The sequence below is a fragment of the Pteropus alecto genome, unplaced genomic scaffold (genome assembly GCF_000325575.1).
Source record: "Pteropus alecto unplaced genomic scaffold, ASM32557v1 scaffold109, whole genome shotgun sequence".
In the NCBI taxonomy this organism is placed as follows: domain Eukaryota; kingdom Metazoa; phylum Chordata; class Mammalia; order Chiroptera; family Pteropodidae; genus Pteropus; species Pteropus alecto.
This window is the reverse complement of record NW_006494608.1, coordinates 810,812-826,303: the sequence shown is the minus strand read 5'-3', so window position 1 is coordinate 826,303 and position 15,492 is coordinate 810,812. Positions and strand designations below refer to the sequence as shown.

Genomic DNA, 15,492 nt, shown 5'->3' with positions numbered 1-15,492 from the left:
ATTTAGGTCCCCTACTATGATAGTGTTTTGGTCTGTTTCTCCCTTTAGTTCTGTTAGTAATTGCTTTACATATTTCGGGGCTCCCTGATTGGGAACATAGATATTAATAATTGTTATGTCTTCTTGGTGCATGATTCCCTTTATCATTATGAAGTGTCCCTCAGTATCTTTCTTTTCTTTTTTTATTTCAAAGTCTCATCTGTTATTAGTACCGCTACTCCTGCTTTTCTCTGAATGTCTTTTGCTTGAAACGTCATTTTCCATCCTTTTATTTTGAGTCTCTATTTGTCTTTGGAACTGAGATATTTCTCCTGGAAGTAGTATATGATTGGGCTTTGTTTTTTGATCCAATCTGCAATACTGTGCCTTTTTATTGGTGAGTTCTGTCCATTTACATTAGGGTGGTTATTGAAATATGAGGTCTTCTTATAGCCATTTTATCTTTGGCTTTCTTGTAGCTCAGTATTTCCATTGCTTTCTTGTCCTTGTGCTTCTGTTTTCTTTATTTTGGTTGGCTTTTGTGGGTTTTCCCTCTGGTCATTCATGTTTTATGTTATATACAATGGTTCTGAATCTTTTTAGCATGTGGTTACCATTATGAATATGTAAAGGATAGTTATATATATATACAGTCGTCCATTTTCTATGCGTGACTTATCTCCATTCTCCTTTGCGAAGTTGGATCTTTGAATCCCCTCCCCACTCCCTTTTGAGTCATTGTCATCTCAATTTGTTCCTATGTATGCTGAATGTTCAGTACTATCTTGTGATAACAATTCTCTTATTATTATTTGAGCTTATAATGCCCGGTTCTTAGTAAGGGTTGCACTCCTCTGCTTTTATCAGCCTGCTAGTCACCTTACTCCTAATTATGTCTTTTTTTTTTTCTGTCATTTTGTTTTAGGTGAGCTGACCTCTTTCAGTATTTCCTGTAGTGCAGGCCTCGTAGTAGAGATTTCCCTCAATTTTCGTATGTCTGGAAAAGTCTTAATTTCTCCTTCATATCTAAAGGAGAGCTTAGCTGGATACATTATTCTCGTCTGGTAGTTCCTTTCACTTAATAGTTTAAATATTCAATTCCATTCCTTTTTGGCTTGTAAAGTTGCGCTGAGAAGTCCAAGGATAATCTAATGGGTTTACCTTTATAAGTTACCGTTTTTTTTTTTCCTTCCTGGCTGCCTTGAGAATTCTGTCTTTGTCTTTTGATAATTTTAATACAATGTGTCTTGGAGAAGGCCTTTTTGGGTTGAGATAACTGGGTGTTCTGTTGACCTCTCGAATTCCAAACTCCAGCTCATTCTTCAGATTTGAGAAATTCTCATCCACCATTTGTCTGAAAATGCTTTCCAGTCCCTGCTTCTTTTCCTTGCCTTGGATAATGCCCATTATTCTTATGTTTCCTCTCGTTATGGTATCAGCTAGTTCTTGTATTGCTTTTTTATTGTTTTTCATTCTTCAGTTTCTCTCTTCTTCCTTTTGAGTTATTTCTATATTTCTGTCTTCGATATCACTGATCCTTTCTTCCATTTGGTTGACTCTATTTCCTAAGTTTGTTATTTCATTTTTCAACTCTTGCAGTGTGTTCTTTATCTCCAGAAGGTCTATTCAGTTCTTTTTGAGGGTTTCAATCTCCTTGCTAAAGAACTCATTCTGCTCATCGAGTTGTTTTTTCAATTCCTGAAATTGTTGATATGACTCATTTCGGATCTCACTGAGTTTTTTCAGAAGTATCATCCTGAATTCTCTGTCATTTAAGTCACATATTTCTATGTCTGTAAGCTTATTTTCTGGAGATTTTTCTCTTTCTTTCTGAGATGCCTTGTCTCCTTGGTTGTTCATGGTGTTTAATGAACTGTTTCTCTGCTGGGCATTAATAGAAGCGTGTTCTGCCTCCCCCACTGCCCAGAAAGAAGATTTTTTATATAATGGTCCCTAGCCTGTTGCAAATAAAATGTTTTTCTTTTGATTTCCAGGAGGTGGCATCTAAGCCTCTTGGATCTCTGCTTTTTTAAAGCGTAATAATGTCTTTTTTTTTCCTTATTGATGTTTAATCATGCTTGCTACCCTCGTTCTCAGTTCCTATCAGTGTTAGTGACAGTTTTGGTAGCATTTGCTCAGATTCCCCTGGGGCTCTGCGGTGTTCAGTCTAGGAGGGTATGGCAGAAGGGGCCCTCTAGGTTGGGGGTTGGAGGCTGCGGCTCAGGGTCAGTTTTGCAACTACGGCTGGTAAAACTCAACTGTTGTTTCTCTGCTGTCTCTGCTTTTCTGCCGTCCCTGCTTTTCTGCCGTCCCTGTTTCTCTGCCTTCTTCCCTGATGATTGGTCACTGTCGCTGGCTGCGTGGAACTCACAGCACTCTCAGGCAGGGCTGTTCAGGGAATTTGCCGCTCCTTCTCCTTTCTCCCTCCTCCTACAGGACCTCGGCTTCTAGAGGCAGCTTCTTTGTTTCTTCCAGTCCACTGTAGTAGCTCTTATGTGCAGATCCCACACTCAGATGTGCTGGTGTGCAGTTTGGGTGTTTTTTGTTTTATTTTAGGTTATTGTTCACCTTATTGTTGTCTCAAGGAAAGAGATCTGGGAACATCTCCCATGCTGCTATGTTTAATCCAATCCTGATTTTTCTGATTTTAAAACATCTTTTTCTTTACTTTCAACCTCCTTAAAGGTAATTTGATTTAGCTCATGTGAATTGTTTTAAAACTCTAATAAACTAATTGGTACTTATTGCATCAGCCCTCTGGTCCTTCTCTACTGTTTCTACAATAATATAGGTCTTTGGATTTCTCTTTGTGGCGTATGGTCTCATCTTTGAAACACCCCTTGACCAACCTAGCTTCCTGCTCATACATTTATTTTCGTAAAGCACAGGTCTGATTATTTTCGTAAAGCACTTTCCTTAATTCTTCATAATTTATTCTTTTAAAAATTTTCTTTATTTGAAAATACTGTAAAGAGTAAAAATTCTCTAAATTCCTCTTTTTTTTTTAAATTAAGGATAAATAAAAGTGTCTCCTATCCCTTTCCATTTCAAATGGACATAATTAGTCCCCTATTTGTTCTTCCTAGCTCATATCTCCAGATGCTTTTTTATTTAAATTTTAATCTACTTGGAACTTATTTTATATGGTATGAGCTAGAAAGCTATTTTGTTTTTACAACAAATAATCAATAGTCCAAAGCCATTTTCTAAATAATCTGTTGTTTCTCTACATTTTAAAAAATTCATATCATATATTTTGTCCAGCTTTATTGAAATATAATAGACAATTAGTTACTCATATTTACATAATACAATTCAATGAGTTGTTTTTTAATTATAGTTGGCATACAATAATATGCCTGTTTCAGTGGTACAGCATAGTGATCAGAGATCCACATAACTTGCAAAGCAATCACTCCACTAAATCCAGTACCCCTCCCCCTTACATATTTATTACATTATTAACCACCTTCCCCATGCTACACTCTCTATCTCCATGTCTATACTGCTACTATTCATTTGTACCTCTTAATCCCTTTGCCTTTTTTTGTCCCCCCAATTCCCCTCCCATCTAGTATCCCTCTAAATATTCTCTGTATCTATGAGTTTATTTCTGCTTTTGTTGTTGTCATTGTTGATTTTATTCTTTAGATTCTGCATGTACGTAAAATCATGCAATATTTGTCTTTCTCTATCCGACCCATTTCATTCAGCGCAATACCATATAGGTCCATCAAGGCAGTATCTTTTTCCATCCCCTTCCTTTTAGTCTGTATGTGTCTTTTAATTTGAAGTGAATCTCTTGTAGGCAGCATGTGTAGGGGTCTTGTTTTCTTATCTATTCAACCATTCTATCTTTGTCTTTTGGTTGGAGCACCTAATTCTTTTCCATTTGAGGTATTTGTTGATAGGAATGTAGTTATTATTCCTGTTTTTGATGTATGTTTTATGTTTTTTTCTTCTTAAAGAAGTCCATCCAACATTTCCTGTAATACTGGCTTTATGTTGACAAATTCCTTTAGCTTATTTTTCATGGGAAGCTCTTTGTCTATCCTTTGATTCGAAATGATAGCTTTGCTGGATAAAGTATTCTTGGTTGTAGATCCTGGTTTTTCATCATGTTGACTATTTTGTGTCAAGCCCTTCTGTCCTGCATAGTTTCTTTTGAGAAATCAGCTGACAGTCTTATGGGTGCTCTTTTGTAGGTAACTAGCTGCTTTTCTCTTGCTGCTTTTAGAATTCTCTTTGTATTTAAATTTTGGCTTTTTAATTATGATGTGTCTTGGTGTGGACCTCTTTGGATTCCTCTTTCTTGGGACTCTCTGAGCTTCCTGGGGTTGTATGTCTATTTCCTTTACTAGATTAGGGAAGTTTTCCATCATTATTTCTTCAAATAGCTCATCAATATCTTGTTTTTCTTTCAGTATCCTTATGACACAGATATTTTTACATTTAATAATGTCTCATAGGGTACTTAAATTATTATTTTAATCTTGGTCTTCTTTTGTCTTGCTATCCTGATTGAGTGTTCTTGGCTTCCCCATCCTCTATATCAGTGGTTCAATCCTCTTCTTTATACATTCTGTTTATTCCATCTAATACACTCTTCATCTCAGATAATGTGTTCTTCATTTCTGACTGGTTCCCTTTTATAATTTCTATTTCTATTTTTATGTTTTTTATCTCTTTGTTAAAGTTCTCACTGAATTCATCTACACTTCCCATAAGTTCATTAAGCATCTTTATAACCAGTGTATTAAACTCTTCATCTGTTAGATTGTTTCACTCCATTATTCCTGGATCTCTGTTCTGTTCTCTCATATGGTTTCTGCTTCTTTGTCTTCCCGTTTTGGCTGCCTTTCTGTGTCTGTTTCTATGTACTAAGCAAAGCCCCTAAGTCTCCTGGTCTGATCAGTGCAACTTTATGTAGTAGGTGTCCAATGGCACTGTCCTAAGAAGGGTTCAGCTGCAGGCCAAGTTTAGCCCCAGCCTGTGCCCCTCCAGGGCTTCCAGAATCAGCAAGTAATCCACAGATGCTGTGCTTATAGCTGCCTCAAGAAACCACACCAGAAACTGAGGCCAGCTGCCACCACTCTGGGTCTTGGCACTGCTCAGCAAGAAGCACCTGACTTACCAAGGACACACCTGGATGTGACTTGGGTGGGGCCACGAGTTGGGGGAGGCAGAGTTTCAGGGAATATTCTGGGCAGAGCAATCTCTGTTATGCAGTTTGATGTCCTCTCAGCTATGGTGGCACTGTGTCCACACACTGGGAGGTGGGGAGGACTCAACAGAAGAACAATAGATACTGCTGGCACGGCACCTCTGCCTGGGAGAGATACTCGCCTCTGGACCTCATACTGACAACTCAGTGTCCCCTGTAAGTCCCTAGTGCCTCCCGCACAGCCTACCTGGCACTGGAGCTCAGAGTGAGCAGGTCTGTTACAGCGAAAGTCCACTTGTGGACACAGCCCCTTTAAGAGGCATCTGTAGCTGCCTGCTGCAGCTGCTGCAGCTTCTGATCCACTCAGCTGCTGGGACCCAGGGAGCTTTGCCCTCTCCTTGCGTCTTTGCCCCATCCTACCTCTGTGCTGCAGATTGATTAATTATTTCTCTCCCTAGTTGTAGTGCTTCTGTTTGTCTAGGTCCCAGGCGACTTTCCTTGTTTGCTCGGTATTTCTGTAACAAATTTTATTTGGTTGCAAGAGGAATGAACAAAGCCTCTATCATCTACACCATTTTTTTCCTTTTCATATCATATTTTAATATCAACATACACTTGGAGAATTTTCCAGAGGATTTGTTTTATTTTGTTTATTATTCTTATACCATTATCATATTATATCTGTAGCTTTGTAGTAAGTGTTAAGATCTACTATGCCAAAAGTCTATTCACTATTATTTTTCAAAAATTTATTTTTCGGTCGTCTCATATTTATTCTCATTAGCATTCAAAATGAATTTATCTTGCCCATCTTCAACCTTTACATTATAAAACAAAAATAAAATGATGTAATTCTGATTGGAATTATGGTCAATTTACATATGTGAATTTAGGAAAGATTAGCATATTTATAATATTGAGTTTTTCCTTCATGGATATAGTGTGTCTATCTATTCAGATTTTATTTTATCCTCGTTTGTAAAATCTTGTAGTTTTCTTCATATTTCTAGTATTTTTTTGTAAATTTAATAAAAAATTTGATGACTAATTCTTTTGCATTTTATTACTTAAATTCTTCATGGATCTTGAAATATAGATAACTCCTAAAGCTCCTAATAATTTTGCTCATGGTTTTGGAATAAAGACAAACAGAGGACAAACTATTAGAAAGGGATTGAATGAGTATCATTCGTGTATACAATCAGTGTAAAAGGTATTTGACAGCTCCAAGTAATACAACTTGGAATTCTCAGTTAAAATTAAATGCTTTTCAAAAATAATTTTTACCCAGGCCTTTTATCTTCTCTCATTGTGTTGGGGACTGTGATGTGCTGTGAATGGACAGTTGTTTGTCCACTATGATCACCTCATACCTTTATTCTCAGGGGCAGAGGCAATATTTGCTGATTGGACTTAGGCCAGGATAAAGTGGATTTGGCATGGACCTGGGAATCATCAGGGTTTGTACTCTCTGCAGCCTAGCAGACAGACAATTCCTCCATGCTTTGAGTAACAAGGAGCAGCTTCCCGCAATTTCTTTTACCGCTGATCCAAAATGAGTGGCGTGACTATAGAACAGCTACCAAGAGTCTTCTTCTTTCAGCATATTAGAGAACTGGATTTTCTTTTCAAATTTCAGTTTAAATAAGGAATCTATTCTGTTTCCATATGGCTACACAGCTATGCAGCATCTCTGCGGTGGCGCAGGGGCTGCTGTGGGGCCCCCAGGCCTGTGCTGGGGACATTGCAGCTGAGGTTGTGGCGCACTTCGATTTCAAGGACAATGAAGGCAGCTGGTTCCTCTCCCTCTTCATTCACAAGGTGGCTCCCCAGAAGGATGCCCACTCTACCCTACTGTCCAAGAAGGAGACCAGTGATCTCTACAAGATCCAGTTTCACAATGTGAAGCCCGAGTGTCTGGTTGTCTACAACAGCTTGACATAGGCTGTGCTGCCCAAGCCAACCTGGATAATGACTACCCCTGTTTGCTTGTGGGCAACTGGAACACATGGTACGGGGAGCACGACCAGACAGTATACCTGTAGTGATTCTCAGGTGGCTACTCAGCCCTCAAGGACTGCATGAACAAGCTCTAAACAATGAGGAGTACCTGGAGTTCCTAAAGGAGTGGAGCTAGATACTGCTCTCTGGGAAAAACCAGACCCTCCTCGAGTTGACTTCTGGAATGAGCCACAGCCCAGAGCAGGCCCCACAATCTATGAGCTAAGGACATACCAGCTCACTCCAGGAACCATAATCAAGTGGGAGAACAACTGGTCTCAGGCCATCAAGTACCAACAGGAGAATCAGGAGGCAGTGGGCGGCTTCTTCTGGCAGACAGTGGGGCTCTACATTGTGTACCATCTCTGGACCTATAAAGACCTGCAGCCTCAGGAGGAGACTAGAAACGCTACCTGGAGGAAGAGGGGTTTGGATGAAAATGTCTACTACACAGTCCCCTTGGTGCAACACATGGAGTGTCCCTTTGAAGATCTTGCCTCTTTAGTGCTGTTGCTGCTGCTGACTCCATCTCCTTCCCCTTCTCTCTCAGAGCAGCCACGACAGAGGGGCTCCCAGTCCTGCTGTCTAGGCCTTCTTTCAGATCTGGGAGGACTCTAGGGGTTAGTGCTCAGCTCAGACAAGGGGGAGCTGAAGGATGACAGGGTTCTGAGGACTTGCAGCTCTGCCTAGACCCTTCTCACCTTTCCCACCCTCTTCGTCCCCTGTCCTGGAAGTAGTTTTTAATTTCTTTGAATGAAAAACAGCAATCTTTTATGTCTTCTCACATTTACCTCTAAGGTTCCTTATCTCAAGGCCTCCAGTCTCTAATTATCACCATGGAAACCCTCAGTTTAGCTTTAGTTGTACAAAAGGTAGTGCGTCCAGAGGTTAGAGAAGGAGTGGGAAGGGAAGAGGTCAATCCAGGCCAGGCTCTCAAGAATTCTCTTGTCTTTATTTGCCATCCTCTTGCTTGACAGTCTGAGACAAGTCTCTTCAGCTGAGAAAAAGCCTAGAACTGCCACAGAAGTAAAAGGAAAAGCCCTCAAATTAGTAAAGTCAGCAGAAGGTCCACATATTCCACCCAGAAAGGCTGGGAAATGGGAGCTGGGAAGGATCTGGGGGCAGAAAACAATGGAACAGGAACAAGAACTCAGAACTGGGAACCTAGAAGGCAGAACTTAGAATTCAGAGCTTAGGTTTGAACTGCAGAACTTGGAATACAGAAAGGGGAAGAAAGAACAGAGATGACGGAAGACCACTTGGAGAGGGGTTCTTACCACAAGAGAGAGGCTCACTTGTTTCTCTCTATATAATGAGGTTGAAAACTTGAATACATAGTTCCAGATCTTTCATAGAAGGAGTCTCCTGCCCTCCCTTTTCCTTCCTGCAGGCAGAGGTATGGGCCAGGCCTGTATTTCTCTCGCCCTGTATTCCTTTTCTCTCTCTTTACATTCTGTCAACCCAACTTTCATTCTACTGGGCACTAGGTGTGAGAGTGGGGTCAATGACTGTGACGAGCTCCTAAGTGACCCCCACACCTCAGGAACCTGTTAGTAGCTTGATTCTGACTTCCTTTCAGGAAAATTTGTGCTAGACTTGCTGATGAAACCAATCAAATGTTTACTACAAAAAAAAAAATCTATTATTTCATAAGAAATAGAAGTCTACAAATTTCTTTTATTCCACAAAAATTGATATCATCGCAGAAATTACTTTCTCATTTGGCATCGTCTGGTAAAGAATCACATTGCCAAATGATAAAAGTGGCTTTATTAAAAATGGAGAACTTTGTTCTCATTTCGCAAGTGTATTTTTGTTGGCAGATTTGCATTTTCAGTTTCTGAAGAGTTTCTTCCTTTCAGAAATACATTCCTAAATTGCTAACAGAGCAGCCCTGGTGTTTGTGAGAACAGAAAGGCCTTTCCTTTGATGTAATCTCTGAGTAGTTTCACAGAATTTAACACCTGGAAATACAAAAGTCTTAATTCTCTGAATACTTTTCCTGGTAATTTAGAGAAGCAGCTGGTTGAGCAGTTAAGCCTAATCTCTTCTTTTCCTGCTCTTATTCTTTCCATTTTCTATCAGTGCTTTTCAATGATTACTGCCTTGGTAGAAAATAGACATTTAGGTCAATTTCTCTGAGGCAAACTTATGAAACATCAGATGTCATGAAATGTATATTCGAGGACTTCCAAAGGAACCCAGAAGATCAAATTGACAGCATATAGATTTTTCATTTCTGGTCATGGAGAAGGGTGAGATTTTTGTAGGAGCTGTAACCAGTGTGATAGCTCAGGATGGATCAAGATATTTGCCGAAGGAACTAAACTCATAGTAACTCCTCCTGGTAAGTAACTTTTTTCCTATATTTACTCTAGTAATAAAAAACTGATAGATGCTTTTTAGATAAAAATTTAGGCTCGACCGTATCTGACTGCCACAGTTTTGGCCTCAGCATATAAAACAATTTTGCAGCTACTGGTCACTGTAAATGGAAACAAAACTACTTTGTAAATGGTTTACTTATTTATTTATTTATAAGCAGATTCAAATTCTTCTTTTAAAATACACACACACACATACACACACACACACAGGGTAGACTCAAACTAGAAATTAAAATGTCCTGAGAACCATGTCTGTAACCCATTGATATGTTATTGGTTTAAGATACTTTTCTTGTAGATGGTCTTTTAATTGAGAGAAACTTTTATTATCTATTCTCTATATTTTGAGTTAAAACATTGAGCTTCTTTCTCTCAATAATCTGCAAAACTTATATTATTGGCTTTCATCATCCCTAACACTAGGGCAAACTTAATTCTTATAGTAAATGAGTATAGAACATCAATAAATTCCACTTCTTATTATTCTAGCTTTTTAGAAGGTAGACTGAGATCAGTCAAAATATATGCTATCACAAGTTTTGTCATATTGCCTAGAAATGGGCCAGTTTAATGGAACTTTAAACTCAATAAACCATTTCAGCTCCAAAGACCATGAAGAGTTCACATGGTTTTACATCCTCATTTGTTCATTTATTCTCTCAGCAGACATTTATAAAAGACACTTTCTGTGCTGAGTGCTAGAGATAAAGGATGAACAAGATACAATCCCAACAGTCAAAAACTTTCTAGTCTAGTGGATAAGTATTCTAGATGCTGGCTTGATTGGTCCCCATGTTCTTTGGACTGCAGTTTCCAGAATGGCAGAAGGTCTTGAGTTCCTGAGCTTGTTTTCTTCCTTAATTTATTTAATATTTATTGCTTATGAAATCTATATATTTTGTTTGGTGGGAAAATTTGAAAAAAAGGGCCAAAAACCATTCCATTAAATAGACTAATAGTAGTGAGTATTTATTGAAGGCCACTATGCTAAATAGTTTCAGTGCCTTATCTCTTTCCACAACAGCCCTATACGGGAGATCATCTTATTCTCAATTTATAGATAAGAAAACTGAGGCTTAAAGTTGTTTGGTTATTTGCCTAAAGATCACATGACTAGTTAATATGGCAAAGTTTGGAATCCAATAAAGACTTGTCCACTCCAAAGTGCATGGTCTGGACCATCATGTGATATTAGAAACATTAAGTCAGGTTTTCATATTCTGAATATTTACTCTTCTATAGCCTGACCTTTTAAATGGACTCTTTAATTGACTACTTAATTAGTAATAGTTCATAATTTGTATTACTGCTCATGCATGAAAACAATGCTTCTGCTTCTAATCATTACACATAAATTACCTCCCCCTCACCAAAAAGAAAGATCAAATAAATCATGTTGTATATGCATTCATTAAATATTCAAAATGTGATTCTTAGGGTATTTCTATAAAATGACAAGTCATTTTGACACCATTCCACTCAATTTTCTTTCTGTATTGGCATCATATTTGCTAGAAATATTGTAGCTGGTAAAAGAACTATAGTAGTTATACCAAATTGCATTACTAACTAAATTGAGTAACTCAGAGTTGCCTTTCTACTCATGATGGGACAGAAATACCAAACTGAACAGAATTCTCTGATGAGCAGCACAGGATTTATAGTCAATGCCCTGGAAACTGTAAGGATATTTTCAAGTTCAAAGGAGCAGTCTTTCAGCAATAAATAGCTTATGAGACCATCATTAAGAATTCACACTCTGTAACAGCTCATCTGATCTACTATCAATGGGAATTAGATTCTGGAAAGAAGTTACTTTAGAATCAATTCATTTGCCCACCCCTCAACACATATAAATACAGAATACCTGTAAAACATATTGAAATACATTTATTAAATACTCAAATATTTTATTTAATACTCAAATATTTTATTTCTACTGTTGTTCCTCTTTGAAAATTAAAGAAATATTAACTCTAAACTACACTCTGGGGAAAAGAACTGACTTAATACATGAAAATCTTTTCAGGGAGGAGATTCAGGCAAAATGATGAGAAAAGATAAAATTATACTCTCCAACATGAATTGATATGGGAAAAGACGTAACCTAAGCTGCCCAGACAGAGAGGGTTCAGTTTTTCTATTCTTGACTACATTCATATCTAATGTGCTTTTGCTTCAGGTTCATCTTGGTTTAATGTTAGCAGGGTAAATTTTTTATATATTTATGTAAATATGGAAAAACATGGGCACAGTTTTAAAACAGGCATCAAGGGATATTTCTATAAAGACTTTTCAGATAGTGGGCAAATGGATGCCAGAGAATCAAGTGTTAATCCTGGCACACAGCTCATTGTTACAGGTTAATTTTCATTAAATTCTTCAGTTACGATAGGGAGGAGAGACAGGTAATGCAAGTAATGCAGGCTAGGTGCTGGTGCTGGCTCAGAATTCTTAGATTCTGTCCCAGTTTGGTCATGAATCACAGCGGAATCATTGGAGAGGTTGGTGACCCCATTCAGGTCCTTGCGGACAGTTGTCTGCCTGACATAGCACAGAGGACATTGATAAGAAGTTAACTAGTTAGAGCAACTGTAAGTTTTTAAGGGATGGAGATGTTAGATATATTTGGTATTTTTATTTCGAAATATTTGTAAAGAAGATTATATATTTTATTTATTTGATTGCAAAAAAACAAAAACAAAAACATTGGAAAAAATGAACAAAATCTGCTAAATTTGTCATTTGGTAGCAGATGATTGATATCATATATCAAAACATTTAAGTGCTTGACCATATTCAAGAATGTCATAAGCTGGATTTATTTTTTCCTAAATTCAGTCCAGTATCGTCATTGTTCATTAGCCTTAAAGATGAAATTTTGCCTGAATGAGGGACAACATCTCACAAGGAGATCCACTCAAAATTTTTCAAAGAACTTTCACAAAGTTGAAAAGGCATTGAAAATAATGAAAGAAATGATATATTTTGGTTCCCTTAGTGGTTGTGATCATATGAACAAATAAATTTATAAATTAAAAAGCAACTTTATGGTCCTCTTTCTCCAGCTGACTATATACTCAATGTAAATTGTAGCCATAAAATTAAAAATAGTAACACAGATAAAATTCATGAGGGTCCTGAAAAATGTTTTTTAGGAGAGTATAATTCAAGAAAAATTATAGAGTTTGATTCTGGGTCATTCACTTTCTGTATAATCATCCTTTAGCAAATAAATTCTGATTTAGTGATTATTGCTTTATTAAAATTATAAAACATACTACAAGTCTATTATGGAAAAAATTGGAAAATACAAAAAATAGAATAAAAAATAAAATTTAATATTGACACATCACTGTTAACATTTTGATATTTTCATCATTTAGTTTTTTATGCAGCAGCCATTAAAGTAGCTGTTGTGAGGATTACATTGAAATTAAACATGGAAATTACCAACCACAAAGGTTGGGCATGTTTGGTGATAAAAATGTGAATTCTCCAGAATTCAAAGTACCACCCATTGGAGTTCTTTATGAAATCAGAATACAGATAAGTGTATTAATTCTCATCTAGTCTACATCTCACTTTGGAACAAAAGGTCAGTATTTGCAAAATATTTTTAATTTCTAAGACTAATTAGTACCTGCTTTTACAAATGATTAGAATATGATAAGCATTGTCAAATATTATTAGCCTAAATATTAGGTGATCTCTCATTTACCAGTGAAAATATCAAGGAAAAAACGGGGAAAAGTTTGTAATTTGCATACATAAATTTATAGAGATATAGATAAAAGTCAGATATTCACTTATAATATTTAATTTCTTAATTGGATTATATCTACAAGGTTAAAAATATATCAATATAAATATCAGGTGAGAAATATTGATTTATTTTTGTCCTCACATTTTGTTAAAAATTTCATTTACTCTTCACATACATCTAAAACATCTACCTTAGAGCAACTTTAGAAGTCAACTCAGGATCTGAATGTCTCTTTTGAGATTCCCATATGATGATATCTCTGAAAACTTAATCTGAAGATATGATTATCCATTTATATCATAAAAGAAAAGCACTGTTTTCATTTATTGTTATTCTATACATGTGCAGTATAAGCATAAACTGTAGAGACTTTAGTCCCAAATAATATTTACCAAATCTATGTTAAATTTCTTTGCTGTCTTTTACCAGTGTTTGCTTTTAAACTAGTATTAATTGAGTTATTAAAATAAATTTTAAAAATTAACTTATTTCAGGTTGATAGCTTATCCAAGTAGTATTTTTTGATCGAAGCAGAGTACTGGAAGAGCATCTTTTAATATGAGAGGTTGCATAGGACCGAAATATAAGGCAACTCCTGTTTTGTGATGTATAATTTTGGGAAAGAAATCCTCACCTTATGTTCTGGCACTTTCAGTCTGTTTGAATTCCACAGTTTTGCATCTATGTCACAGAGCTAACATTTGCAAACATATTCTTCCATCCCTCACATCATCTTCAAATTAGGCTTTGTTAAACTATCAATCTTTGGGACAGAAAAAGAAACAAGCTATAATGCACACACTTTTTGTCATTTATTTAAACTGTCTATTTTTAAAATCTGTTTGAGATGACCTAAAATCAAGTACACAAGTTATGGTCAGACCATAAAATAAAAATAGACAATCAAAAGCACTAAAGAAAGCAGAAGAAAAAAGGCCTATAATTATCTAGCAAAAAGGATAGGGTAAACTTTTATGTTCAAAGGTAGGAGAGTTATGTTAGTAATACCTCACTAAAAAAATGAATAAAAAAGAAAAATAATAGGGAAAATGTAGTGGGATACATACTTTTTATTAACTGATAAAGTGAGGTACATCAAATTTTCAAATATGATGTTTTTCCCCACTATAAACTTAAAAAAGGATTTCAGTGCACGAGTCCTTTAAGACAGTGGTCCCTAACCTTATTGGCACCGGGGACTGGTGCTCCTATGAGAATCTAATGCCTGGTGATCTGACATGGAGCTGAGGCTGTGATGCTAGCGCTGGAGAGTGACTGCAAATACAGATGAAGCTTCACTAGCTTGCACCACTGCTCACCTCCTGCTGTGTGGCCTGGTTCCTAACAGGCCTCTCACTGGTACCGATCTTCAGCCCAGGGGTTGGGGATCCCTGCTTTAGGAGGAAAGTGAAGTAAAGGAGTGAATATTGTCTTCAATGTCCATTTTATAAAATGGAAGAACTGGTCTTTAAATAAATCCACTGCATCAAGGCTATGGGCATTATAACATTAATGTCATTCACAGATGGTGACCCTCAGCAGACATGGTCAGGCAGGTAACGTTTTAGCGATCTAACGTGACAGTAAGAGGACTTAAGGACAGGCATCCTGCCATTCCTCTACTCATTCTGGCTTAAAGACCCATTCTCAGGAGCTTTGAGCTGAACTTTCATCATGAGCTAGAAAGGTGTCAGTTTGAGGCTGAAATTTCTGGTGAAAGCTTGGAATGCAACTAGATTGTGCTTTTGATTGGGGAAAGAGCTGTTTGTTTTGGACAACACAAATGAAACAGTTCCATATACTTACTGCATGTCATTAGGCTTTAGCCAATGTTCCCCTTGATTTTCTTAACACTGAAAATGCAGATAAGACAAGGCAAATGGTTGCTTATTAATTAGGTGTATAAAAGGCACATTTGCTGTGATGATGACTTTGAAAATTCCAAACATATTAGAGCAAAGTGAAATGTATTGCCTCAGTTTTAGCTACAACTTCAAAATGCTGAATTTCTATTAGTAAGGCCAAGGTTTGGTCCCATGAGATTAAAATGTCACATTGGAGCACAAAGTCATCACAATCAAATTGCTAATAATTATTATAATCTCTTATTTCTATAGCATTTTAATCAAATTGCTTTTTAAATCTTGTTTCACTTTGGTCTCACTTTGGTACTTGTAGTGATATTGAATTGATTT

General features: G+C 36.9%; 1 protein-coding gene and 1 pseudogene across 1 annotated transcript in view; both read left to right on the top strand.

The window, feature by feature from the left end:
- The window catches only part of LOC102893131 (T-cell receptor gamma chain C region C10.5), a 40,815-nt gene that overhangs the window by 14,222 nt on the left and 11,101 nt on the right, over nucleotides 1-15,492 (top strand). The window contains 1 exon segment of the mRNA XM_025041938.1: nucleotides 9,441-9,491. Coding sequence (XP_024897706.1) covers nucleotides 9,441-9,491 — 51 coding nt within the window.
- LOC102892150 lies at nucleotides 6,812-7,762 on the top strand (annotated as a pseudogene).